Source organism: Cucurbitaria berberidis, assembly GCF_010015615.1.
Source record: "Cucurbitaria berberidis CBS 394.84 unplaced genomic scaffold K460scaffold_1, whole genome shotgun sequence".
NCBI lineage: Eukaryota > Fungi > Ascomycota > Dothideomycetes > Pleosporales > Cucurbitariaceae > Cucurbitaria > Cucurbitaria berberidis.
This window is the reverse complement of record NW_024468935.1, coordinates 4,550,769-4,576,862: the sequence shown is the minus strand read 5'-3', so window position 1 is coordinate 4,576,862 and position 26,094 is coordinate 4,550,769. Positions and strand designations below refer to the sequence as shown.

General features: G+C 39.7%; 7 protein-coding genes across 7 annotated transcripts; 2 read left to right on the top strand and 5 right to left on the bottom strand.

The window, feature by feature from the left end:
• Positions 1 to 8: 8 nt before the first annotated feature.
• On the top strand, positions 9 to 2,069 carry K460DRAFT_391574 (uncharacterized protein; the record flags this gene model as incomplete). The annotated part of the gene is made up of 5 exons (XM_040935837.1): positions 9 to 76; positions 178 to 229; positions 279 to 1,073; positions 1,123 to 1,981; positions 2,029 to 2,069. Exons 3-5 carry the CDS (start codon positions 309 to 311, stop codon positions 2,067 to 2,069), a joined length of 1,665 nt encoding a protein of 554 aa, XP_040793825.1. The 5' UTR covers positions 9 to 76; positions 178 to 229; positions 279 to 308.
• A 166-nt stretch (positions 2,070 to 2,235) lies between these two features.
• K460DRAFT_362023 (glycosyltransferase family 8 protein) lies at positions 2,236 to 3,905 on the bottom strand. Its single transcript, XM_040932564.1, has one exon. The coding sequence runs from the start codon at positions 3,800 to 3,802 to the stop codon at positions 2,564 to 2,566; it is 1,239 nt and encodes a 412-aa protein (XP_040793824.1). The 5' UTR covers positions 3,803 to 3,905; the 3' UTR covers positions 2,236 to 2,563.
• A 335-nt stretch (positions 3,906 to 4,240) lies between these two features.
• K460DRAFT_303272 (peroxisomal membrane protein) lies at positions 4,241 to 6,302 on the bottom strand. The gene is made up of 4 exons (XM_040929932.1): positions 5,903 to 6,302; positions 5,476 to 5,855; positions 5,026 to 5,428; positions 4,241 to 4,978 (listed from the first exon to the last, which is right to left on the bottom strand). The coding sequence occupies exons 1-4, from the start codon at positions 6,058 to 6,060 to the stop codon at positions 4,357 to 4,359; spliced, it is 1,563 nt and encodes a 520-aa protein (XP_040793823.1). The 5' UTR covers positions 6,061 to 6,302; the 3' UTR covers positions 4,241 to 4,356.
• K460DRAFT_382726 (Clavaminate synthase-like protein) lies at positions 6,008 to 8,175 on the top strand (the record flags this gene model as incomplete). The annotated part of the gene is made up of 5 exons (XM_040935423.1): positions 6,008 to 6,019; positions 7,093 to 7,565; positions 7,677 to 7,782; positions 7,830 to 7,890; positions 7,943 to 8,175. The coding sequence occupies 5 exons, from the start codon at positions 6,008 to 6,010 to the stop codon at positions 8,173 to 8,175; spliced, it is 885 nt and encodes a 294-aa protein (XP_040793822.1).
• A 1,828-nt stretch (positions 8,176 to 10,003) lies between these two features.
• On the bottom strand, positions 10,004 to 10,608 carry K460DRAFT_351207 (uncharacterized protein; the record flags this gene model as incomplete). The annotated part of the gene is made up of 2 exons (XM_040931562.1): positions 10,004 to 10,511; positions 10,559 to 10,608. 2 exons carry the CDS (start codon positions 10,606 to 10,608, stop codon positions 10,004 to 10,006), a joined length of 558 nt encoding a protein of 185 aa, XP_040793821.1.
• A 70-nt stretch (positions 10,609 to 10,678) lies between these two features.
• Positions 10,679 to 12,131, bottom strand: K460DRAFT_274629 (uncharacterized protein; the record flags this gene model as incomplete). Its single annotated transcript, XM_040927972.1, has 2 exons — positions 10,679 to 10,745; positions 11,584 to 12,131. The coding sequence occupies 2 exons, from the start codon at positions 12,129 to 12,131 to the stop codon at positions 10,679 to 10,681; spliced, it is 615 nt and encodes a 204-aa protein (XP_040793820.1).
• Positions 12,132 to 13,303: 1,172 nt separating this feature from the next.
• K460DRAFT_382725 (polysaccharide lyase family 4 protein) lies at positions 13,304 to 15,450 on the bottom strand. The gene is made up of 5 exons (XM_040935422.1): positions 15,094 to 15,450; positions 14,726 to 15,035; positions 14,531 to 14,669; positions 14,347 to 14,475; positions 13,304 to 14,293 (listed from the first exon to the last, which is right to left on the bottom strand). Exons 1-5 carry the CDS (start codon positions 15,296 to 15,298, stop codon positions 13,391 to 13,393), a joined length of 1,686 nt encoding a protein of 561 aa, XP_040793819.1. The 5' UTR covers positions 15,299 to 15,450; the 3' UTR covers positions 13,304 to 13,390.
• Between the last annotated feature and the right edge of the window lie 10,644 nt (positions 15,451 to 26,094).

The window sequence follows — 26,094 nt, the reverse complement described above, 5'->3', positions numbered from 1 at the left end:
TCTATCAGAATCATCAATCAATCCGTCTGGCATTTGTGGTCGTGGAAACCGCCTACCTTACAAGGTTACATTACTGGTGCGCAAATTCCATATACAACGATCTTCTCCGATTGGCGTCTTCGTTTCTTCGACCTGCACAACCTTCTTCAAAGTCATACTCTTACTCGATTTGTCTAGACTGATCGCTCTTTATCTTTTATAAGGAAGACCGGACATCACTGTTCAGAAGGTAGAGCGTATTGTATCCTACTGTCCCGCTTTGACTTACACGCCCGCAGTTTGCGACTCTGAATCCAGCACTCCTTAGAATGTCTTCAATCGTGGATATCGATCACCCGATTGTCAACCAGCCTGGGGATGTCAAACTGTCGCCCATCAACCAGCCTACGTTGGAAAAAAGGTCTTCAGACACTGAAAAGAGTGAGGAGCATACTCACTCTCATCCTAAGGATAAGAACTCGAGTATCATCAACACGGACATTTTAGCGACTCCTTTCAATTCGCCGACGCCTAGCTTCGAACGTAGTCAAAGCGATGCTTATCTTGAGGAAAATAAGACCCAGGAGACGATCTTCACAAGAAGTTTCTTTGTTCAGGGCGAAGCTGTCGGCTATCAGGAGGAGCGAATGGGGTGTGAGAATAGAGTAGAGAAGGGTATTAATAACATTGAGGGCGCGCGGAAAATCGCCGGTCCCAACAAAGACTTCGAGACTACCGGAAAGGAGGATATCATAGAGACTACAACCGAAGATGAGGTTTCTGATGAAGTGGAGCTGACCCCGGCGCCCACGCCCGTTCGAAATGGTGTGTCTGCCGCTACCGTTGCCGACAGCTCTGGAGAGACGATCACGAATGGAGGCGAATCACACGACAGCACAGCTGATAAGGCCCAGGAGGCGATGGCTGAAGGAAACGCTACAATCATCTTCCCTGGAGATGCAACGCTAGATGATCATGAGGAAGCGGCTATTGAAACGCCAAAGAACGCTCAGGGCACTCGCAGTGTTCCGCCACACATGCGTCGGGAATTTCAACCTCTAGCAGCGCGCCACTCTGCTCTCCCTGATCTAAGAGTAAGATCGTAGTATATACCTCGAGTACAACGAAACTAAACATGCGCAGCACACGATTCCCCTAGCTGAAAGAAATCGCTTCTCTGACAACCATCGAACACCGCGCCCACAGTACCCGATGTACCAATCTCCCATCTATCGTGTCGACGCCGATCGCGAACAGCTCGCTCGCATGCGCGCCCAGCTCATGAAGACTCAGAACGAGCTCAACGCCTCGCGCAAGCAGAATGTAGAGCTCCGCACAACTGTCGAGGCTGAGCACCAGCACAAGATCGAAACCGCCTTCTCAAGCATGCTGGCAAACCTTCTTCAGAAACAGAGCGAGGCACTGGGCCTAGAGGCAAATGTCGAAGCAAAGGGACGTGATTTGCAGTACCGCGAGAGGCAAATTGAGCAGTTAGAGGTGTATCTTGCTGAGGGCCAGAAGCAGGTCAAGTATCAGCTTGAACAGCAAGGTATCCGCACCATGAACGCCGTAGACCGCGAGCACATCAAGCGTGAAGCTGAACTATTTCTTGAGAAAAGGTTTGCGGATTTCGAGGCCAAAATCGCTATCCAAGCTGAGCGCCTCCGTCTCCGCGAGGCGACGCAACAGATACGCGAGCAGCAGTACAAATCCCTCGTCTGCGAGTCCATCGAATCTTCGTTTCACGAGAAGGCCTTGACGTTCGAAAAAGCAGCAGAGCTGGCCGAAGAACAGTATAACAGCGGCTACGCAGCCGGTAAGGAACTAGGGCGCAAAGAAGCTCTCGGCGAGGCGCAAAAGCTTAGTTTCCTAGAAGGCTACGCGGCGTGTCATCGTGCGCAGACTGCGCTGTACAATATGCGCGCTGGGCGTATTCCGCGCGATAGTCCGGAACTAGATTTCCTATTCGACGCTGGGCACGCAGAGAATCTCCTCACACGTGGTATGCAGATGGGTCGTCTAGATCATGACACCTGCGAAAAGCAACAGATCGGGAGCAAATTCGCCCACGGGGATGGAGATCGAGTTGAAGATAAGGTGGAGAAGAACAACCAGTCTGTCATCGTGGAGCAGGGAACGAAGGAAGAGTCTATCCGCAATAACGGACGGACCCCTCCCCCTCCCCCTCCCCCTCCCCGCCCGACATTGGCAAGTGCTCTCCGTGGCAGTGCGCAGACAATGCATAATGGCCACATTGTGCTGGCGAATAGCTGCGCTTCTCCCACTTCCGCTCACCAGACTAACGGCATGACCGGCGACAAGAGCGTGGGCAAGGGCGTGTATGCGGGTCGGCGGATTGTGCGGTATGAAGAGTGTGAGGAGAGGGAGAATTTGATTGATTTGTATTAATCAGAGCGGAACTGAGAAGGTGCAGCGGAAAATGGTGATGGTAACGGTCCAGGTGATACGATCTGGCGTTGGATTTTGAGCGACAAGGTGCATATGGCAAAGCAAAGGTCCGAAATACCCAGCTATATCTTAACTTTTCGCATCCCTTTTCACCATACCATGAATCATCTATCGCTCAACTTTCCATTGTGCTCCATCCTTCACCCCTCCCACGCCCTCTGCCTCTAACAACCGGTCCATGCCCACGCTCCCCTATCATCGGTTTCCTCAGTATGGGACCAGCCGGCCCTTCACCGAAAGTTTCGCCTTCATTCTCCTCAGGAGATTCGTTCTTACCCGCCCACTTGTTAGCATACTCTTGTGCCCCACCACCGATAGCACGCATCTCCTCGCTCTCCTCACCCGTCTCGCTCGCCACATACTTCCCTACTATCTCTAACAGTTCCTTCCCTCCCTGTGCCATTCGCCCGTCATGCCAATGCGCATACTCATCCCACCACCACTTATGCGTCTCGCCGTCTTTCCCCAGATACCCCGCCGTACCATCAGATTTCAGGCGCGCAACCCAGGGTTTATCGACAATATAGTGTAGGACAGCCACTTCCTCGTCGCGCCAAATATTAATATGCCAGTACCGCCACGTCTTGAGAGCGTTAGTTTTCCAGGACAAACTGCGCCAGCGACCATCAAACGCAGCGTTGAGGAAGTCCTGGTCGGGGAACTTCATCGCTCTAAGCTTTGCATTGCCCAGCTCTTCGAACTTCGACTGCACGAAGGAGGAGAGCGCGGGTGAAGGTCTGTATAGAAACGTGCCGCTGTTGAAATTGCCAAACGTTGCTGGCTCGCTTTGCACGTCTGGGAGCTGCTCACTCGACGTAAGATGTGTGAGCGCGCAGTTCCTGGGATTCCAGTTTTGCGGCGCCCAGGTGTCGTGGTCGAGGTTACACACGCAGGTATGCACTGCCATGAGACGCATGCCTGTATATCCCTGGAGATACGCGTCATTTTCGGCATTGAAGATGAGCGGCGAGGGGTTTGAGAAGACCATCATATCTGCGTCTAGCCAGCATATGCGTTCGAACTTCTGCGGGAGCGTGTGTAAATCGAAGACGCGGAGTTTGGTCCATGTGTCGGTGAAGCGCTCGGCTACCATGCCGTGCTCGGTTCCATCGTCTGGGAGGCGCAAGTGCTCTACCGCGTGGAGGAGGATGTTTGAGTGTTGTGCTTCTGCTTCCAAGGCTCTCACCGACGGCTCTGGCAGCGTTTCTGGCGTGTAGGTGATGATGAGTGGTGTATCCGGCGAGTGCTTGTTAAGCGTATAAGCTAGTAATATTGCTCCAGCTAAGTAACTCGGTCGTGTCAGGAGAGTTACATATGCGTCTTTGCCTACCCTAGCTCCTTCCGTGTTGGCCATCATGAAGGCTGCGAACGTTTGCTTCAACACGATATAGCGTATAAGATCCGGGGGCTCAGACAATCAGCAAAAACCTATTGCAGAATGCGTAATGATGTCGACTGTTAAGGTCAAGTGGTGTTTACCGTGCGTCTTATAGAAAGTAGATTCTGACGTCACGAATCGCCTTATCACGTTACATTGTTCGCGTTCCGAAGCCGCCGGAAAACCGTCTGTTCAAAAAGTTATCTGTACGAGCGACACTGGAAAGTTGATGAACAAATCACATAACTTGAGGGGAGTGTTTCCGGATCTGGGTAGTTGTCATCTTTTCAACCCCCTGTCGGTTTCGCTCGTAGTTGAGAACCCGTGAGTACAAGACCCTGGCATTGGAACCAGTATAATTGTAACAAATTCATTCAGTCAAAATAATGGGTAGACTAGAAAAACAGGAAAGTTGTTCGTGAATTGATTAAATTAAGTCAAATTGCGGGTATCTATCGTGAATTCCTACTGCAACCATATCCACCACCTCTTTCCAATCCTATCGTACAAATCATGTCATCTCTGTTGATTCAATATGCCTTCCCATCCTCCTTGGCCAGCGCCTTGCCCCACGCACTCTCAAACCCAGAGTCTGTAGCCAAATTCGGCGTTGGAGGTGCAGCCAAACTTGTCGCTGGAGGTGGTGGTCCCTCTGCTGTCCCTGGCCTACTACTGAGGACAGCAGCTCCTTCTGGGCTCTCAAACTCGAAATTGCTCGAGTAGACCACAGCAGCAAATGCCTCTAGATCCCTAACCTGCTCAATAGCCGCCAGGTACTCATTGTTTGCTCCACTGCCGATACTGTGGGCTTGTCTGCAAAAGACGGCTAGCGAATTTGCAACTTTAGCTTTTACATCGCTACCCACAATTTCTTGAACGCGGGCGTGGTTGTCGGAGATGGGTGGAATCTTGTACGAGAGTTGGGATATCTTGACGTCGACGAGGTGGGAAAAGGCGGCGTCGAGGAGGAGAGTGAGGACGTGTGTGAAGGATGGGGAGTCGATGAGGTCTGACGTTTCGTCAATTAGGCGGCGGAGAGAGGTGGTTGTGGTAGGCGATGTAGACTCGGAAGAGGAAGTCATGCCGGATTCGCGGAGAACGTAGTCTTCTTGGTCTTGCGATGGGAGCAGGTAAGAGAGCCACTTGCATGTTCTGGGAGCTGTTAGTAAGATGCGTGTTAGGTATGGAGTAGAACATACCTTCTCTCCTCCTCGGTGGCACCCTCGACCTTCTTGCGTACTTCCAGTGTGAGCTCTGATAGTCTCTCCAGGGTAATCTCTTCTCGCGGGTTCAGGAGACCGAAGACCTCCTGGACCGCTACCCTCACCTTCTCGATGAGGTCAAGGCAGCCCCTGTGTAGTAACCACCAGCTCAGACTCAGATATCTTCGATTCGTCTCAAAGTCGTTTCCGTATGCCTGCTCGAAGTTGTCGTCGTCGTTGTTTTCGAGATTGATTCGCGATTCTTCACTGGCAGGTTGTGGGGCGGCCAGCGAGACGACGGATGCGAGGTAGTTGCGGCGGCCGAGGAGGTTTAGCTGGATGCGGGTGAGGAGCGTGAGGAGAGAGAGTGTATAGACGAGTGTAAAAGCACGTGTTATCGCTGGGCGGGATTAGCTTCGACGTCTCATCGACGAGGGGGGTACGTACAGCTAATCTTCATCTCATTCCAAAGTTGCGCTTTGCTCTTCTTGCTCTTTTGCTCGTCACTTGCTCCGGAGTTCCCTTCGGCGGGGCCTGTGCTGCTACCACCTTCTGTACCCACCTGGCTGGTATGAACAAAGCTGTCTGTCTGCAGGCTTGAGCTTTGCGCGTCATCCTCGGTCGTGTCTGCTACACTGGGTGGTGCTGAGCTGGCAATCTCGCTGGGTCCAACGCTCCGTGCTAATCGTTGTGCCTTCTGCCTCTGCAGCTCTTCCAGTACTTGCTCGACGGGTATCGCATCGAGAATGTTCTCCGTCGCCGTGGGCAGGATGGCAAGGACCGTGAAGGTACAGTCTTCCTGGTTCTGTTCGAAGCGCCTGCGTAGACTACCTTAGTTAGATATTGTCTTTTCGTAGATTCTGCAGCTTCGTACTTCTCCTTCGCGATGCGCTCATCGCCCATGCGCTGCCTTGCCTCGGACAGCTTCCCTAGCACATATTGCCCCGCCAGATAGCCAGCGCCCAGCACGCCAGCTCCGATGGCAAAGTTGGTTCGGTTCCGCCTGAACCAGCGACGCGTGGACTGTATCATGCTGTCGTCGACGTCGGTGTCCTAGCCTCGAGCAGGGCGCGAAGCAGGAGTCGCGTGTGGGGAAAGTCGGAACCCCAGCCCGAGATAGCAAGGGACGTGGCACGTCACTGCTGGATCAATGCAGCGATGCAGCGCCTGGGTGAAGCTGTGGCCCGTGGAGATGTATCGCTAATTGTGGATAAAGCAAGGAGTGTGTTCACCAGAGGTCGATACACCAGCAGCTATTGTTCAACCCAGCTCCCAGAGGCTGGTGTTGAGATGCACTTCGGCTTCGCGATTGGGCCGAGGTTCGTCGCCGCTTCGGGACGCCAGCCCCCCGTGATGAACTTGCTCTCCCATCTGATCATCAACCGCCTCGAAGACGTCGACTTTTCTCGTGCATTCCACTATGTGCTTGTTGTAGCCGAGTTCCCATTTAATCCGGCTCACCTCTAAACACAGTCTTCTCTCCATTCGACGTCTTTATCGCCTCTGCAGACACAAGTGAACTAGGTCCCAATCTAGCCGCAGCAGCTTCCACTCATTAACCGTTCCCCAAATCTCCGTATCCCTCGCTAAGAAGACATAGGATATGCTCGAGGGCTACCAATGACCTGAATACGTTATTCCTGACAGAATGAAACCCCAATTTGCTAGAGAGTCACTGGCCCATTGCACGTAGAAAGCACCACCAAGACCTTCTCCACGTGCCATTGTCCGTCGTTGGTGCAATAGCTGCAGCACGTTGCGACATCTTAGTCTACGCACCAGTCATCTAATGGTAACTTTCTGGTATCCCTACGCGTACATGACGAGTGTCAAGATATAGCATAGTCTTCCGCATCGTCACTTCTCCCCACCATGTCGTGCTCAGGCCATTGCTTTGAGAAGGCTGCTCCTGCTCCAAAATCTAACACCCCACAGGGCAGTGGCGAATGGCCAGTTGCGCTGAGTGGCAGCGCGAACTGCATCAAATAGAAAGATATATTAGCCTATACTAGGCAATGGGCCACTAGTCGCTACCCGTCCACATACAAGACTCAACACGTCCAGCCAGCATTCAAGCATATCTCGCCCGACTCGGGCTTCCCCATCACCCTCCATCCCGCCTTCAACCCCAAAATAAACACTCATATACCCCCAGAGTCACCACATCCCGCTAGCCAAGTAGACAAAGATAGAGCGACCTTCGCGGACCCTTCCAAAGCGAGCCTGCTCTCCATCGCTACCCGGACCAACCTAACAAAATCCCTCATCACTGTCCTCTCAAACATCCAATTATCTCAACTAACTCCGCAACAACTCGATAAACAAGCCCTCCTGGTGACTAAGCGCGGCGTAGTGTTTCTCAGAGACCAGGACCTTACAACTAACACGCAGGTACAGCTCTTCCAGCATTCCAGCATCCTAGACAAACATCCCGCGCAGAAAAACAAACAACATATCACCATCAACGGCAGCACAGAAGACCACCGCGACCTGCTTTCCTATTCGCCCTGGCCATCAGGCGATTTCCACGCCGATACGTCCTTTGAGATAAATCCTCCTTCATATTCTATGCTGCGTATGGAGGAGCATCCCCCTGTGGGCGGAGACACAGCATAGGTGTCTGCGTACGGCCTGTACGATGCGTTAAGCGATGCGCTGAAGAAGCATGTTGATGGCTTGCACGCCGTACATACCTCGAGGTTGCAGTACGACACAATTCTCGACCTCTGGGGCACGGGTCCCAATAGGCCACCTGTTGATACGCATCACCCGTACGGACGCATCCTGTCAGTGGGCTGAAGGCATTGAACATTAATTCAGGCTTCGTTACGGGCTTTGCGGAGCTGAAGAAGAAAGAGTCTGGTCAGTAGCCTGTCAGACAGCATCGAGTAAGTTGTTTACTAAGATGTTGCAGATCACCTCGTGCACTTCTTCGACTACCACATCCACTCTGCAGACGATCATCAGGTGCGCTGGAAGTGGGCCGTAGGCAGCGTGGCGATGTGGGACAACCGATGTACAGTCCATCGCGTCATCCTGGGTACCTACCAACCTGGTTCGCGGAGGGGCGTGCGAACGACGGTCTTCGGTGAAAAGCCTATGTTATACCTTCTTTCCGACTCTATGCGTTGGAAAAGAAAATGCTAATCACTATTTCTTTAGCGTACTTGGGACCCCGCAAGCGAAAGCCGCAGTGAGCGTGCTCGGCGCGTGAAAAAGGATGAAGCTGATATAGCGAATCAGGAACGTAAGAATGAGGTTGGAATCTTTGCGTAAATGGTAGCTGCTAAGAGTTTGCATCGTATTTGCTTCATGAGTTCGTGTGCAGAGTGTATGTATTTCAGCTAATGAAAGGAAGCCCAACGTCTGCGTTCGCCAGCACCCTTATTGCAAATTGAATAACGGAGGAAAAGAGAAATCGTATCTGCGTGAAGCGTATTGGAGCAGGCAGCTGGAAATAACGTATGTCTGGAATCAAGCAGCCGCTGTGGCCGCCACTGTCGTTGCCGAAGACGTTGTGTCGCGTAAAAGAGGTTTCGTATCGTCATGGAATTCGCTATCTGGAGACGGAGATGCACTAGAACTTGAGATGATCAGCATCTGTGCAGTTAAACCATGCCATGTCCAGTCCAGAATATCTTTGAGCCAGGGAAAACTGACGAGGAAGTGGACCGGCGCAGATAGGCGAAGATGTCGCGAAACAGAAAACTAGATTCCTAACGACTGAGCGACAACCAACAAGATGGATCCAAATTCCCACACAAGGAAGAAGAAGGAAGGTGCTGGCCGTTGAATAATAAACTGATTTCATAAAATTGTATTAATCGTGTGCTTTATTGTCGAACTGGAAGTAGTGAGCATGATAGGCACGCAGTATGTCGAGATTCATGTAAAGCGCCGCGATGCGAATGGATGAATTTGACTCAAAATGAAAGGGGATTTAGGGTCGAGTGATGTTGTGGGTCTCTTTCGTACACCGGAGGTCTGCTTTGATCTTCTCAATGTGATATTTCCTTCGCTGGCTGCGATGTTGTTGCCACAGCAATCTTTCAGCCTCCGCCTGTTATTCCTAATCCTAGCGCCAATCTGCGACTCAATCCATCCTGCAATGGCAAACCTTGACGGTCGCTGATATCTGTTGGATACGATAGCTTCATAATGAACTCTAGTGGGGTCATCCTCCTGATGGGAATACTGTGGTCGGCCCATATTAGGGGTATATCTCCTTAGTGCGCCGGATTAAGTGAGGCAGAGTTTTCCAAGGAATTGAAACGCCAGGGAAAATATCCCCCAGATATCCCGATGATGTGTAGCAGTTCGGAACCATAGCCGGGTAGTTCAGCACGGATACCAGGCATACTTGGAAATATGAGCTAACGATGGACAAGGATAGAAACTTGCTACCAGCTGGAATGGTCCAGAGCTTAGAAGAGTCTAAGTAGACGAAAAGCCTGGAATATAGGATGTCATCCTTGGCGGAAATCTCCCAGACGTGGCATGATCATCGTAGTTCCAAGGTCAATTCTGCCGAGACAAAATCCAATAGCAGCCACTATGCCCGCATTTCTAGTATGACCTGGAAATGCAGATGACATGATGTCCTCAAGGTGATAGAGTCAAGGGAAGCAAAGATTTTGATGCGCCGTAGAAGTGGCTCTACCAGTCCTCCAGCAATATGGTGAGGCGTAAATGACTTGAATCATCCTGGAACGTGTGGTTTACTCCTACGGTTTAGCTAGAACTGTAGATGTGTGGTCTAGGAGTCGGGGCTTACAGTGAGTGCGAAGCTGCGTGACCCTGAGAGTTTTGCTGTTTGTTGAGCAACGACGGAAGAGGTTCGGAGCTGTTCCATATCTTTGTGGGTGAAGAAGCCCCCGGTCGTTATTGCATACCTTCCCGAACTAATCCTTTAAAAGTATTGCAGAATAGTTGTAATGTTTAGAAACTTGTAGAAGCGTATTATCAACCTTGAAGTTCAGTCTGGATTAGTATTCATGGGGCCGCGTTTCTGGTTCTCGGTCCAGATCTCGTGTCCAGCATAATCAGACGGGTAAGCGAAGTCTGCACGTAGGTCACCATGGGGCGAAGACAGTGGGTATGCCTCTTCAGGTTGGCCAGAGTCCCGAACAAATCCAATATAGTCGGGATTGAAGTTATGGACACTAGTAGTAGTGGGAAAGTCGGTCCATTCCGATACAGCGTCGCTGGGCAGAGCAATTCCATATGGCTCCATTGTAGCTTGATGATTTACGTACCGAGGTATCTCCGATCCTTCCATCTCCCTCCCTTTCTCACCCCAAACTGTATCACCGGATGCGAGGCTAGGCTGGTTTGATAGATCATCCGCCTTGTTCTCAACTGTAAGTGACGCTATAAACGAACCAGACTGTTTGGCCGTGAGACGATATACGTTGGTAGCGTGCTCCAACTCGGCCTCCTTAATAACCGCGATGTGACCCATATCAGGTTCGCGCGTGAGTGTTCTATAATCGTTATTGAGTAAACGTTGATTATTTCAGTAGAGAGCTACCTTTTCAGTGCCGTCTCCACCTCTTCTGCGCCCCCAAATTCCTCGGCCATGTCAATCACATGTGTGCACTATGAAGATCAGCATTGAACAATATGCCCACTCGTTGATGAAGAAAGCATCTCATACTTTGCCTTTTTGGCGCTTGCATTTGGGGCAAGCGCCTCGTTTTCTGGTTTTCTTATACGCGCTCTTAAGAGGATTTTCAAAGCGCCTACGCCCTAGTTGAGCTATTGCTAGTTCTGTAAAAGTACTTTAAGTACAGAAATATTTGTAATTATATTAATTTTTCTAAGATAGGTTAAGATAGTTGCTAATTATAGTTCTAAACCTTATTATCGTTCTCCTATAGTACTAAATATTGATTTTTCTCTAGGCTTATATAAAGCTTTTCTGCTCTGTAGTCTCTAGCTTCTATTTATATATAATAGCAAAATAAATTTTTTTCTTTTTTACTTACTTTAGCATTAACTTTTTAAACCTATTTTGGCCAGAACTTTAAAAGCCTTTTTTTAATAACTTTATTATAAAAAAAGCCTAATAGCTTAAAAAAATAAAAAAAAATGTAGCTTTAATACAGCTTGCCTTTTTCTATTAGGACTATGCAATAAGTAAAAAGCTTTTATTTTTTTATATTTATTTACTAATAATAAAAGCTACGCTAAGCATTAAGCTTATTAAAGTAGCTAAAGTAATTACTTTTTACTAGCTATTTTAAAAACTAGTTACTAAAACTAAAATTGCAGAAAACTACAGCTATATAAATTTTTTTAAAAACTTTAAAAAAATGCTGAAAGTACAGTTATATAGGCTGTATAAGCTATAGGCGCTTAAGAAAGTAGGGAAACTTTAAAATCTAGCTTGTAGTATTTAGTTAGATACAAGAGCAGAAATTAGGTAACTAAAGTGTTATTTTTGTTAAAATAGGCTAGTTAGGAAATTATAGTTAAGAGCTGCTGCTAGACTACTTTAGGCGGAAGAAATTGAACGCGTACGTTGAGGAGACTTTGAGAACTTTGAGAATATACGCGCTCTTCTCTTCCGTCGTCATTCTTCGTTTCGTCTTCGGCTTCATCATGCGCCCATCAAAAGCGCTGAAGACAATGTGTTGCCCATGCTCCACAGTCGATGGTTCTTTCGGGAGCAGGCGTGCAGACGAGGTCCGTGAATATCGATCCTGTAAGGCACGCTCCAATGTTGTCGAGAGATGGGCTGAGCTAGCTGGCGACTGTGATAATGATGTGCTTCCCTTGCGACTGTGCCCTCCAAATGCCTCACTAGAAGCCCGAGGGCTCGCAATGCCTGTGTAGTCAACGCAGTGTTCAGTAGCCGTAATAGTCACGTTCTTCGACTGCATCTGACGAAGTTCAGTTTCCAGGAAGTCAATCGCGGCCATATGCTTCCTCTCACGTAGCGTGGTGCATTTAGGGTATGTCCTCTTGAGATGCTCGTGTAAGGCGTCAGAATCAACGGGTTGAATGAAAGACATGCCAGTCCAGGGCGGTGTCTCATCACTCGTCGGCTGAGTGCGCTTAATGGGAGATATTGTTGAATAAGAGTCACCGTGGTTGGCCATGATGGAGTGATGGGCTCAAATCCTCGTACTATTAAGACGATAGAAGCATAGCGCGCATATATGATACTGCAGGAGATTGCTCACTCAGCCTAGGCAAGGAGTCAGTGACATGCGGCTCAGAAAGTCGATGCGTTGGCCGTCTGTGCAACACCAGAAAGTGTAAAGCAGTTACTTTTTCTCCCTTATATTTACGCTTGATGCTTCCTATCTAAGCATATCGCCGAGTAGGAATCAACTTCAGTCCTTGATCATGTTCCATCAACGTGGGTTGTGGTTTGTTTTTCAAGGTGGAAATGGAAATCGTGCGAGCGCTTACTGAGTGATTTGGATGGTATGGAGTGGTTCCGCCAACAACAAAGCTGATGGGTCACAGTTTGATCTGTAAAGCTTGGAGATATCGACAGCACAGACACTGGCAGGTAAATACGTGGCAGTAGAGGAGCGCGAAAAGGCCAAAGCTAACAGGCAACCGTGATATGTTAGTGGTAAAGCAGACTATGTATGCGGCAACCCAACCCGGTCTACATCTACAAAGGTTATTGATACGGAGTCCAATATGGGCCGCTAATAGACGAGGTTCGGTGTCAGACTCGGGTAGAAAGCGAGTGGACGACTGTGTACAAATACCCCATTCGTTCGACAACCGAGATTATGAAGTTTCACGAGTCCGAACATGTCCAAAGGATGGGCGCAGCACGTTGGAGGACCATTGAGAAGGCGTCTAGCCAGCAGACGTGGCGCTTGATTGGTCGAATAAACTCCAGCCTGCCTGTGTGTTGGGCACTGAGATTTGACGTCGGGCAGAGACGCAGCATAGGCCATCTTCGTATCGATGAGAACCGGTGATCTATCAAGATTTGGGAATAGAATGCTGGGTCTGGCGTTCTCGTGGGCGCCGCGTTGTGCTGCATCGTGATGCTGCCGAAACCCGAGAGAATCACACGCACGTGACGTCCTACAACTCTGTGCGACAGAGCTATGACGCCGGATGGTAGCCAATATCGAGGAAATGGGGTCTCTGAGATATTACGCGGGGATGTTTATGAATGGTGTTGAAAGACGAGTTGGAGCTGGTCAGGACCCTGGGCGGCCCCGATCGCACCCCGGGGCCTACACGATAGACAAGCTAGTTTTCATATGGCCTGGCGTGGAGGTCCGGGGAGTAGCAGTTCGTCCGTGATTTTCTCGATAGTATCACATTCAAAAATTATATCCTATCTTCAGCTCAGTAAAGCTTTTCGACCTACTAGGCGTATTTTCTACACTACCCATTCTAGAATAATGCTATCCCAAAGGATACCACGCCACTTAGTATACCTATCAGTTTTAAAGCTCAAGACATTCTTTCCGTCGCGCAAGTTCGACGCTCGGATCTCGTACTGCAAAAGATGCCACTCGCCACTGGTAGTGCCCGATCTGTATACCGCGGGATCGCTTGTTACAACATCCTTGTTGATTGCGCCAATTGTCGTATTGCCATTCAGATAAATCGTGAGCCCGGTGCTCTGAGAGTAGCCGGCTAGGGACACGGTGAGTAAAGCGGTTGCATTGAGCGCGGGACGCTTAGTACTGAAAACCACGTCCCATGATCCAAGTTGTGCGGATGCGTAGTACCAGTCTGAGACCTTGGATTCCCCGACGACGAATGTCATGTTTGCAGGAACCTTTTCGGTCAAACCGTGCTGGTTTGGTGCGCCGCCGTAAGTGAATCCGAGCGCTTTCTTGTCAAAATCTCCAACTTGGAAGATTTGCCTGCGGCCTTTTGGTACGTCCCACGTCAGGGTGCGTAGATTGTTGGTCCTGCCGTCGGTGACACCAACGATACTAGTCGTGAAATTGGTATACACATCGCCGAGAACTCCACCATTTGACCATGCGTACAGCCCGTAGTTGCCGCTTCGTACGTGCTTAAAGTTGAATTCTCCAGACTCATCAGCGTACGCCGTGTAGTAGTAGTTGGAGCCCTGGACTAAGGGCCGAATGGAGGTGTTCACATCGCCAAGGAAGACTGCGGCTCCTCCAGCCGGTCGTTTATCAGAGAGTACGAGTTTGCCCTTTACGTTACCGCGAGAGTGATACGCGTTGTCTTTTAGGAATGGGTAAGGCCAGACGCTGCGCTCTTTCGCGGCTCGCTTGCGCGCATCCTCGACGGAGCCATCATTCTATGTGATCCGTTAGATGGCACTGCATAGCTGATATAATTTGTACAACTCACAAGATACCATAACCAAGGACCCCATATCTTGCCAACCGGTTGAGGCGTCTTGATACCGACACGGAAATGAGAAGTATCTTGAACAACGTTAAGCTGCACAGCGTCACCAGTGGCTGACTCGCGATGTACCTAAGGGCGAGTCAGCTCATATGCCTTTGCGACACATCGAGATGTAGAGGCCTACAGTCAAAGTTTGGCTCAGATGGTTGCCGGGCTGGTATTCGTTCGACGCGTGGATGTACCATGAGCCCGACTTGTCACCGTAGATACCGACAAAATCCCTTTCGCGTACATAATTGGCGAAATCATACTTTGTGACATACCTGTAGGCGTGAAGTCAGCTGATGTGGCGTGAATTTGTCATCTACACATCACTTACGAACCGTCAGTGATCTGGAAGGTTTCGTCTTGTATCTCCGTCGCATTTGCATACAGCGACCAACCTGGGAGTGGCGCGTCCTTGGTCGTTGTGTAGCCGTTTGTAAAGCGATCTGGATCTAGGCGCCACAACGTGCGGAAAATGGAGATGTCTGGCAGCGCCTTGTTGACAAAGTACTGATACGCGCCAGCGAGTTCCGGATAGATAACCCAATGTAGATCCCCGAAAGAGGAGGAGAAACTGATATCGATGAATTCGGAGCTGTTAGACACGATGCTTGCTGAAGTGTATCGGAAGTTGCTTTCGCCGTCTGGTCGAAGACAGTCAGTCAGCAGAGCCCACCAGGTAGATCGGAACCTGTTGCGTACCATAACCTGCATAGTGACCACTTGCATTTTTGACAGCATCCGAACCTTGGTACTGGAGGTTGGTCGCATATACAGAGCCCTGTGTGACATTCCACAAATCATTGCCAATAACCCATTGCGTTGAGCCGGTTTGCTGCAGAAAGGGTCCTTTGGCGAAACTCAACTTCGCCGCTGCGAAACACCCAACCAGTAAAGAGCTTCTCATGTTGTAATTGCTGATTGCTTTGATTCTAGGAAGCAACCTACGTTCTTGCAAATCCCTTGGGTTTGGTCATGTTCTTAAGTTCGTTGTGTAAAGCACGCAATTTTCTTGCAAAAAGACGCGCATTATTCGCAATTTGCGCAGACGGAATAAATATATCCGCATTCGGGAGATAGAGCGAAGCTTAGTTGAAAGAAGATATCCAGAACTCTTATCAAGGCTCTAGTGTACAGGGGTCACGCAATCCGCTTCTTTCTAGTTCCGGACACTTGCAGAAAGCTTAACTTACACACCGTTGAGATCTATCTTCAATTGCCCTCATCTCCGCCAGGATGACCATGCCACATCCATTGTGAAAATTTGACATGTTAGCACAGTACATACGGATGTCAAACATCTCCGCACTCAAAGTACTTTCACAGAACCAGCGATAGCTCAACTAGGGCGTAGGCGCTTTGGAAATCCTATCACATACGTATGTTAATTTAAGCGCGTGGACAAAGCTGGGTTCCGCTGACACAACTTCGCGCTTGACTCGGTACTGGTGTATGTGTATGCATGTGTGATTCTATATTGTATTAGGACCCACCAAGCTATCTGTCACGGGGAAAGCTTATATGGATCCAGGCGCATGCCATCCATGTCCTAGCATACGTGTGACAGGTACCGCACGTACTCGATTTAGGTCGCCAGTTACTCTGCGCCGAGTAACCAGCACCTTTCATTGCTTCAGACACTTTTTTTTACGATTTGATGGGAGCTTTGGATGATATTCATAGCTCCACTTCATTCGCTCATCGGCGGCAATTGAGCGATTTTTCAATTCCAATATTAGTCTCTTAAGGCTAGTATGAGCGAAACTGTGCGGCTCCCGCATCGTTCTCCACCTTACCTAACCTCACGGGGCTAGTTCAGCCGAAGCTTTGCCACGTTCACACCGTTTTCTGCTTCGCTGGGTTCCACAGCGTTCTCAGCACCGCTGAGATAGGAGAAGTAGAGAGGTAGCTCTAACGTCATTTTCCGCTTCGCGAAGCCAGTATGAGCGAACCTTATGAGCTTCAAAATCAGTCAGGTTATCCAAGAGAATCTGATCAGCATTACCGTACTTTATCTTTTATTGAAAACTAGTATAGTGAGCTTAGACAACTTAGCCCACAGCGCACAACACAGATCATGACCTGAACGATACTCTTGGAGAATCCGAGGAAAACTCTTTTCACCTGTGTGATTGAAAGAAGAGGAGAATTAAGAGTATATAGACTTTGTTGGAGCATTTCAACATAGCCCATTGCCCAACATGCAATTGCCTTCATTTCCCGGTACAGCTTTCACATGCGCAATGCGTCAGTGACCGCATATATACTTCGTCCTCACACTCATGTCTATAATAGTCACATTATAATCTTCGGCCATTGATCTGGAAAATCCCACTATGTACTCTTGGCCCTTTTCCCTCTTATCAAATTATTCTTCTCTCTGTTGCTGATATTTCAGGTATTTTAGAAGTAGGAGTCTACGGCGTTGTAAGTAATCTAGGCAACATAGTTACACAATAAATATCAGTTTAGCCGCATATATAGCTATCGCGCAGATCCTGTAGCAATGATAGGAAGTAGAGGTTAAAGCAAAACTGTTACATAGATAAAGTAATACTTTAACAGCTATAGTCGCATCTAGCATATAATTCCGATAATCTTTTATTGCAAAATAATCAAAAAGAGCTTATTCTGTACAGCTTAGTCCTTAATTTATTGGCTTTCCTTAACAAACCAAAAGGCTGCCGAGAAGCGGCTTGGGTAGCTGTAAAAATATAAGAGAGCAAATTAGTATTAGTAAGCAGAAAACTAGGTATAAATAAAAAATTATATACTTATATAGTAGTTAATTAATAATATATTACACAGGCGAGTTAGTCGCCCGGTTAAGTTAGTTATAATACTAAAATTTTACTAAAATTAGTACTATGCACAACAGTACAGCACTGTAAAAAATTATAATAGTAAATTATAATAAGCTAATTTATTTAAAAATTACTTTTACTTTTTACTTATATATTTGCGCATTATGCTTAGCTTTACTATAGTATTTATAGCACTTTTAAAAGGGCTTACCTGCCTTAATATACGCCTACTTTTTTATTTTTTTTTTATTACTACGCGCTTTAAACTCTTTTAGAATTATTAGTTAAAAATTATTTTTTACTATAAAAGTTTTTTTTTTTTATACTTGCTTTTTTTTATACAATTTTTATTATATAATAGCTTTATTAGCTACTTAAAATTTAGCAATTTTTTTTTGCGCTAATATAAGCTTATGCGCAACTATAGCTGCACTTTTTAAAACTTTTTTAAAAGCTTTAACTATTAAAGTAGAAAAACTATTTAAATATTTTTAAATTTTTATTTTAACTAGTATTAACTAAAATTTAAATTTTAGAATATTGCTTAGTATTTTTAACTCTTAAGGACTGTTTTTAACAGTAAATAGTAGTAAAATACGCAACTAAATATTAAGCTTTAATATTATAGCTTTAAAGTTAAAAAAAACTAAACTAGCGCTTTTAAAGCTATTTAAAATATTGCTTTTTATAATAGCAGTATTAAAAGCTAGTTTAAAGCACAGTAAAAATTTAATTTTAGTAATATAATTAATGCTATTACGTATTAGCTTTTTAGCTTAATACTTATACACTTTTTTTAAAAGCGCAAAACAACTTATATTAAGTAGCTATAGTAAGTGCGACAAATGCAAAAGCATATAAAAAGTAATAATTTTTTATTTTTTATAGTACTGCTAGAATTAGACTAATATATAGTTTTTATAACTATTAATAATAAGCAGATAATAAGTACTAATAATTTTTTTTTTAGTATGCTTATTAAAGTGCTTTAATTATTTAAAAATAAGCTTATTTATTATTTAACTATTTTTAAAAACTATAATAATTTAATTATAGGGCAGGCTATTTTCCTTGTACTAGGCTAAAAAGTAGTTCTTACTTGCAAAAATAATAAAAAGTAAAATAGCCTACTTTATTATATTAATATTTTAAATTACTATTACTTACTTTTAATTACCCTGCTGCACTATCTTTGGCTGTCCTTAATAGTTAGTACTTAAAATAATAGTTTTATATAATATCTAGCCTATTATAAAGCCTATTTTATTAAAGTTATATATATTTTTATTCTAAATACTATACTTAGCTTTTATATTTTTTATAAGTTAGAACTAGCTTTATACAAGCTTAGGATTTTTATATAAAGCTTTCTAGTAGTTATACTTTTAAAAAGTCCTAGTACTAAGCTATAAATATTATCTAATAAATGTACTAGCCTAGTTCTTACTAATAAATAATTACTTATATTTAGCTAGCAAAGTATCGGCTATATTATTTATAGCAGCTAGTTAGGGTAGAAATCCTTAGTTCTTAAAATAAAATATATACTAGGCAATTACTTTTTTTTTTATTAAAAAGAGCTTTATTTTATTAGGCCTAGTATTGTATTATAAAAACTTTCCTTTTAGTTAATTACTAAGTATTGTTTAAAAAACGCTGTAAATCTGCATAGCTTTTTATTAGGAAAAATTTGCGTTGCATTTTAAAGCCTAAACTATAAGCTATATTTAGTTTTTTTTTTAAAAAGATTGCATATTGTTGTATTAAAGTATTACGTTTAATAGTAGAAAACTACTAATTTTAGTAGGGTCTTAGCATTGTAACTAACTTAACCGGGCGACTAACTTGCCCGTGTAATATATTAGAACTTTATTATTTTTAATAAATTATAAGCCTAGCACTTTACGCACTTTATTTATACTTTTAATAATATATTACACAGGCAAGTTAGTTGCCCAGTTAAGTTAGTTATAATGCTAAAACTTTACTAAAATTAGTAGTTTTCTACTATTAAACGCGATGCTTTAATACAATAATATATAATTTTTTTAAAAAAAAAATTAAATATAGCTTATAGTTTAAGCTTTAAAATGCAATATAAATTTTTTTTAATAAAAAGCTGCATAAATCTACAGCATCTTTTAAACAATACTTAATAATTAACTAAAAAAAAAGCTTCTATAATATAATACTAGGCCTAATAAAATAAAGCTTTTTTTAATAAAAAAAAAAGTAATTGCCTAGCATATACTCTACCTTAAAAACTAAGGATTTCCGCCCTAACTAGCTGCTATAAATAATATAGCTAATACTTTGCTAGCTAAATATAAGCAACTACTTATTAGCAAAAATTAAGCTAGTATATTTATTAAATAATATCTATAGCTTAGTACTAAAACTTTTTAAAAGTACAACTACTAGAAAGCTTTATATAAAAATCCTAAGCTTATATAAAGCTAGTTTTAACTTATAGAAAATATAAAAGCTAAGCATAGTATTTAAAATAAAAATATATACAACTTTAATAAAATAGGCTTTATAATAGGCTAGATATTATATAAAATTATTGTCTTAAGTACTAACTATTAAAGACAGCTAAAAATAGTACTAGTATAACGTGTTTTAACTTAGTTAGAGTAAAGTTACTGCTCTTCTTTATATTATTAAGCTAACTATATATAATACTCCCCTTCTTCTAGATTATATATAGTAATAATATTATTAATATTATTATTATATTAATTATCTTTAATAGCTATAGCAAGTTTATTATTATTATTATTATTTATATATATAGCAATTTCTTTGCGTAGTGCCTCCTATATAATAAACTATTTTAATAAACTTAGCTAGTTTTATTTTTAGTAAATAGCATTATAATTTGCTATATTTTATTAGTTATGCACTGTGTACTATTCTATATATACTTACTTTCTATTATATAATTATAAAATAGTATAGTTTTCTTAGTACTAGCTTTAGCGTACTTATTAATAGCGTAGTATATTATTGTACTTACTAGTGCTATAGTATTTGCGCTTAGTATCTAGAAGTAGTCTTTTAACTAACTTATAATAGTAAGTCCTTATTTCCTATTTGTATAAAAAGCTTTAGTAAGTATAGTAGTAATACTAGAGTGTATAAACTATAGCAAATTAGGCTGCAAGTTTATTATTCTTGCTTTATATACTTAAAAAATATACTTGCATTTTTTAAATTTTTTAATAAATAAGTAAAATTATCTAAAAGCTAACTAATTATTATACTGCATTGCTTTAAGTATAGCATTATATATATACTTTTAACTTTATTTTTAGCTTATTGTATTATATGCGTTTTTAAGTTACTAATTATATTTAGCATTTATAATAAAGTACAGTTAACTATTATTTTGCTATAGTAAACGATAGTGCTTACTTATTAAGTAGCACTAGGGTATAGCTATAAAAAAACTATTTTTTAAACTTATAGTAGTATTATTTTCTTTGCTATTATTTATGTATTAAGTATAATTTATATAAACTAGTTATAGTAAAAATTTATTTATAAAGTAATATGTGCCCTATTTATACTTATACTATTATTTATTATAATTTAAGTTACTAAAATAATTTTAGTTTTAATAAAAGTACTTTTATATTCTGCTAGTATTTTAACTTTAGCCTAGTACTTTATATTTTTTTATAATATATTCTAAAAAAAATTAAATAGGTGCGGTTGTATCTATAGCAAAAACTAAACTACTATTTTTATTATGCAATAAAATTAATTATATTTTTTTTTATAATTATATTGCAAGTACTTAATGTGTATTAATATTACTATAAAAAAGCTAGTATAGATATATTTTTCTGCGCAGCAGTATTAAATATTTTATATTTATTAATTAGCTTTATTTTATTGCAGTTATAGCTAGTTGCAGGTATAAATATATAGTTGTCTAAAATTAATAACTATAAACTAGTTAATATCTAGCTACTTAAAGTAGCCTTTTAAGTGCGCTATAAAGCTAATAACATTATAATAATATTTAATAGTTTTTTAATATTTTTATCTAAACTATTACTATATGCTTAAAATAGCGCTAGAGTATATTTTATTTTTTATAACTACTTAGTATTTTAGCTACTAAATACTATAACTAAAACTAACCTTACTACTTCTAGATTTACTAATAGTTTATTTTTTTTCTATTATAATATTTTTATTATATAATAATAAATAGGTTCTAGTTTTTATACTTATAGTAGTTAAATATAATAGTATAGAAGGCATAAACTGCAGAACTGCAATAATAGAGTAAACTTTTTAGCATTAGTAGAACTTTAGAAAAAAAAAAATCAATAATTTTTAAAAAAATAGCTAGTAAAAGTAAAAGCTAAAATATATGCGTTTTTTATTAAGTATAGCAAATAGAGCTAATAAATGCTGTAAATTTATTAGTAAAAAAATAATAGTTTATAGTCTACTATTAGTATTAATAGTTATTTACTATTAGTATTAATATTATAGTAATATAAGCTATTTCTATAAACTTAATTATTTTAGGGCACTAGCACTTATCTATAATAGTTTATTAAGTTTATAAAATATATATAAAAATAGATAAATTATATACAGTATTATATAAAGTATAATATAAGAATATTATAAACTAAGTTAGTATATACAGTAAAAAAGGCAACTATAAAATAAATAGGCAGTTAAATATATAATATTTAAATTTATATTAGGGGTTTAATTGCAAAGCTTAGTTTATTTTTTTTTAAATTAACTATATTTTTTAGTGCACTATACTACTAAAACTTAGTTAATATTTGTATTTGTCCCTAATTATTTTTATTTTTTATATAGTAATATATACTATTATTGTTTTTCTAAAAGCTAACTTTTTTTTTTAGTATTTTTAAAAATAAAATAAAGCTTAGTTTATTAATATCTAGTATATTTTTTTTAGGCTAGGTCGCAGTAGCTGTTTTATTTATATAAGTATTTAATTAAAATTATTTATTATATAAAGTATTATAATTAATAGTTTATATATATTATTAGCGCTACTTAATAGTTTCCTATGTTCTAGCACTATAGGTCTACTGTAGTTTATATATAATATAGTAAAGTATTTAATATTAAGTAGTATATATAAATTCTGTATTTTTTAAATGCAAATACGTTATATAGTATTATAATTATAGTAAATAATAATTTAAGTAACTGCGCGAAGCTGCTTATAAATAAACATTTAATTAAAAATTAAGTTATAATTTAATATTATAATACTTATTATTTATTATATTTATTTTTTTGCAAATTTTATTTAAAGTAACTAGTATAGTATTTTTTATAACTTTATACTTTATTTAACTTAAGCATATAATATATTGTATTTTTATTTTATAATGCGCAGTTTTTCGCAGAATTAATTTATTACTAGGTATACTATATTCTTGCATTTTCGTACTATAGTGCAGGCTTAAGTATTATTTAGTAAAGTAGAAAAGCTAAAATATTGCTATTTATAAATAGTTTTTAATATTAAAGTATTGCTTATAAGTATAGCAATGCAAATAATAGCTAGTTTATATTAAAAAAATTAAGTATACTCCTAGCCTTATTTGCGTATAGTTAATATAGTAGCAATATAATAGTATAAAATATTAGTAGTTTAGAAAAATGCAAATAGTAGTACTGCGCCTATATATATAATTATATAATAAATATATAGCTCTAGTGCTTTAGGTATATATCTTGCATTCTATACTAGTATTTTGCAGTATATTTTATAATTTAGCCTAATACTATCTTTAACGCTAGCAGACTATAAAGTACTATTAGCTATAGCTTATTTTTTAATTTAAAAGGGTTTGTAAGGCAGAAAACTAGTTATTATAATAGTAAATTTAAAAAAAATACTTATTTTAAAAACTTGTATAGCTAGTACTAGTAACTGCAGTAATTAACTATAGCTAGTTATAAAGTATTAGTAGGGAGTTAAAAGTATATAATTATAAAAAAAGCTATAAAAGCTTAAATTACTATTTAACTACTAAAATACTAGCTTTTTTTACTTTTTAAAAGTAGATAGCTATAGAAGTAAAATATTATTTACTAGAACTATATAGCTTTCTATTTATACTTATGCTACTATAAGGAAATACTCTTTAAATTTAAAAAATAAGGCAGCCTTTTTCTAAAGTCTATAATTTAAGCTATTAAATAATAAACTGCTTTAGATTTTTAATATATTAAAGTTTAATGCAGTTTAGTATATTATGCTTTTATTAGTATACTATTTCTTTATAAAGCTACTATAAAAGCGTAAAAGTATTTTTTACCTAATTTAGTTTTTTAATAACTGCAAGAACACAGAACTTTAACTATATTTATAATACTATTTAATAGCTAATAAAGTTTTTTATTAAGCTTAAGTTTACTTAATTTATAAGTAAAGAAAATACTTATAAAGCACTCTTTTTTATTATTTATTTAAATAGTTGCTTTAAATAATATACTACTTATTTTATTACTATATATAGAAATAGTATGTATACGTCAGGAAAATTTAATTGTATTTAGTCTATATTTAAGTTCTAAGGAGTTAATTTAGCTAGGTTGCATAGTAGCAGATAGTTGCGCACAGTTGTATATGCTTATTAGTAGTTAAGTAATTACTAATTTAGGCAAGTTACTAGTATCGCGCAAGTTGCTAGTATTGCTATTAGTATAAACTTTCTATATATATACACCCTGCTACTTATAGGGTTATTATTCTATATTTTTATAAAAACTAGATTAACAGTGCTTGTTAAACAGTTAGCATTTTAGTAATAGGGTGCAGGCTAGTAACATAGTCTATAAAAATTAAATATAGAATATATCTTTTATAAAAATTAAGTTAGAGTTAAAACTAGTATACTAGGTAATTTAATTTATATACATAGTTTTGCACTATTCTTTACTATCCTCTACTATCTTCTACTATCCTCTACTATCTACTTTTATTAATATTGCAGAGTTAAACCTCCTTATAAACTCTTAAGCTTTATAGCTATATTTTCTGTTGTATTCTACTTAATGTGCGCACTATCTATTATTTTCTTACTTTGTAGTTCGTTTTTTAAAGCTATTTTAATAAACTATTTACTTAGTATACTAACTTCTAGCTTGCTTTTTAGCGTATATAGAATATAACTAACGCATATTAGGGCAAGCTAGCCTAAGCAATATATCCTAAATATAAACTAGTTTTAGGTATTCTGCCTATTTTGTAGTTTTATAATTATAACTATACTTGCTTTTATTAGCGTAATAGCTTCTGCAAAGGCTATAGATACTACTAAAATAAATAGTTTATTTAAGTCCCTCTATTTTAGGAGCGCTTTGTCTAGTTCTAACTTTTTTATTTTTTTTTTTATTAGAAAAACTTTGTTATTATTATACTTCTTTTAGAGCCCTAGCTACGTAATAAGCTATACTAAGAGCTTATACAATCTTATTAGTATTTTTGCCTAGACTATTTTTAGAAGTATTAGCTTTTTAGTATTTCTAGCTTTATTTTTAACAGCTTAACTCTAGTTGCAGTTTAGCGTTATTTAGCAGCTAACTGCTTTGCACTTAGTTTTAACCTATTAGTACTTTATGCTTATTCTAACTAGGTTTTTAAAATAGTAAAAAAAGAGCTTCTAATTTAGCGTTGCAAAAAATAGCTAAAAGTATGCTAATATAAATTACTTAGTTTTTTTACTGCCCTTGCTTTTATACTTCTTATATTTTAACTTAGCTAGTACTAGGTACGTTGCAATTGCTTGCATTTTAGTACAATTAAAAATAACTATTGTATAGGCTTTTTCTAGAGTTATCCTATCTTTGCACAGCACTGCCCTGCACTATTTAGCAGCAGTATATATAATTATAACTAGGTTTAGTTAGCTATAGGGGCAGAAATAAATTAAAAATTCTTTTTTAATCCCTAATATATTTTTGCCCTAGGGGTCCTGTATAACAAGCATTTAGTAGAGCATAAACTTAGTAAAAATTTTTACTCTAGTACTTATAAGTAAGTTGTACTCTTTAGAGTTTATAATATTTTTAATACTGTCCTTAGCCTTTAAAATTATATTAGCCTAATCCTTTACTGCAGCTAGGCTTTCTATTATCTTTTTATATTAGCTTTAAACTAGGGCGATAGTTGCAATGCTTTTGTATACTTTATTTATAAACTTATACTTAATAATGCTATTAGAGTTTAGCTTAGTAATTAGATTGTGCTAGTTAGTTATTTTATTTTTGTTTTCTAGTTTAATAAAAGCTAAAAAAATAAAAATTAGGATTTTATGCAGGCCTTTTTCTATTAGGGTACTAGATAGAGCCTAGGCTTTCTATTAGTATTTGTAGTTATGCTTTTAGAGCTTTCTATATAAGTTACCTATAATTATATTTATAAATTTGCAGTTATAGAATTTGTTAAAGATAATACGCCCCTAAACTATAATATAACTAGAGATATAAAGCGTTATAGATTTAAGTACTTTAGCATTTTTTCTAGTTATAAAGCAGTAGAGCTTAATAGTTATTTTATTATACTTTTTTAGAATACAGTTCAGAAGTATAGTAAAGCTGCATATAATAATAAACTATTCTGTAAATAGAGTAGGACAGTTTTCTGTTGTATCCTTGTAAACTACTAGCATATTATTATTTTTAATTATTTATAGTACTATTTTAAACTTTTTTTTATAGCTAATAGTATATTTGTAGGAAGTAATATTTTTATTATAGTTTGCAATGCGTGCGTTAACGCGCAGATTAATTTTTATTTTTACTTTTTTATTTTTTATTAGTAGCTTTATGCTATTTAGTAGTTTGTTATTTATAAAACAAAAGCAGAGCATAAGCAGGT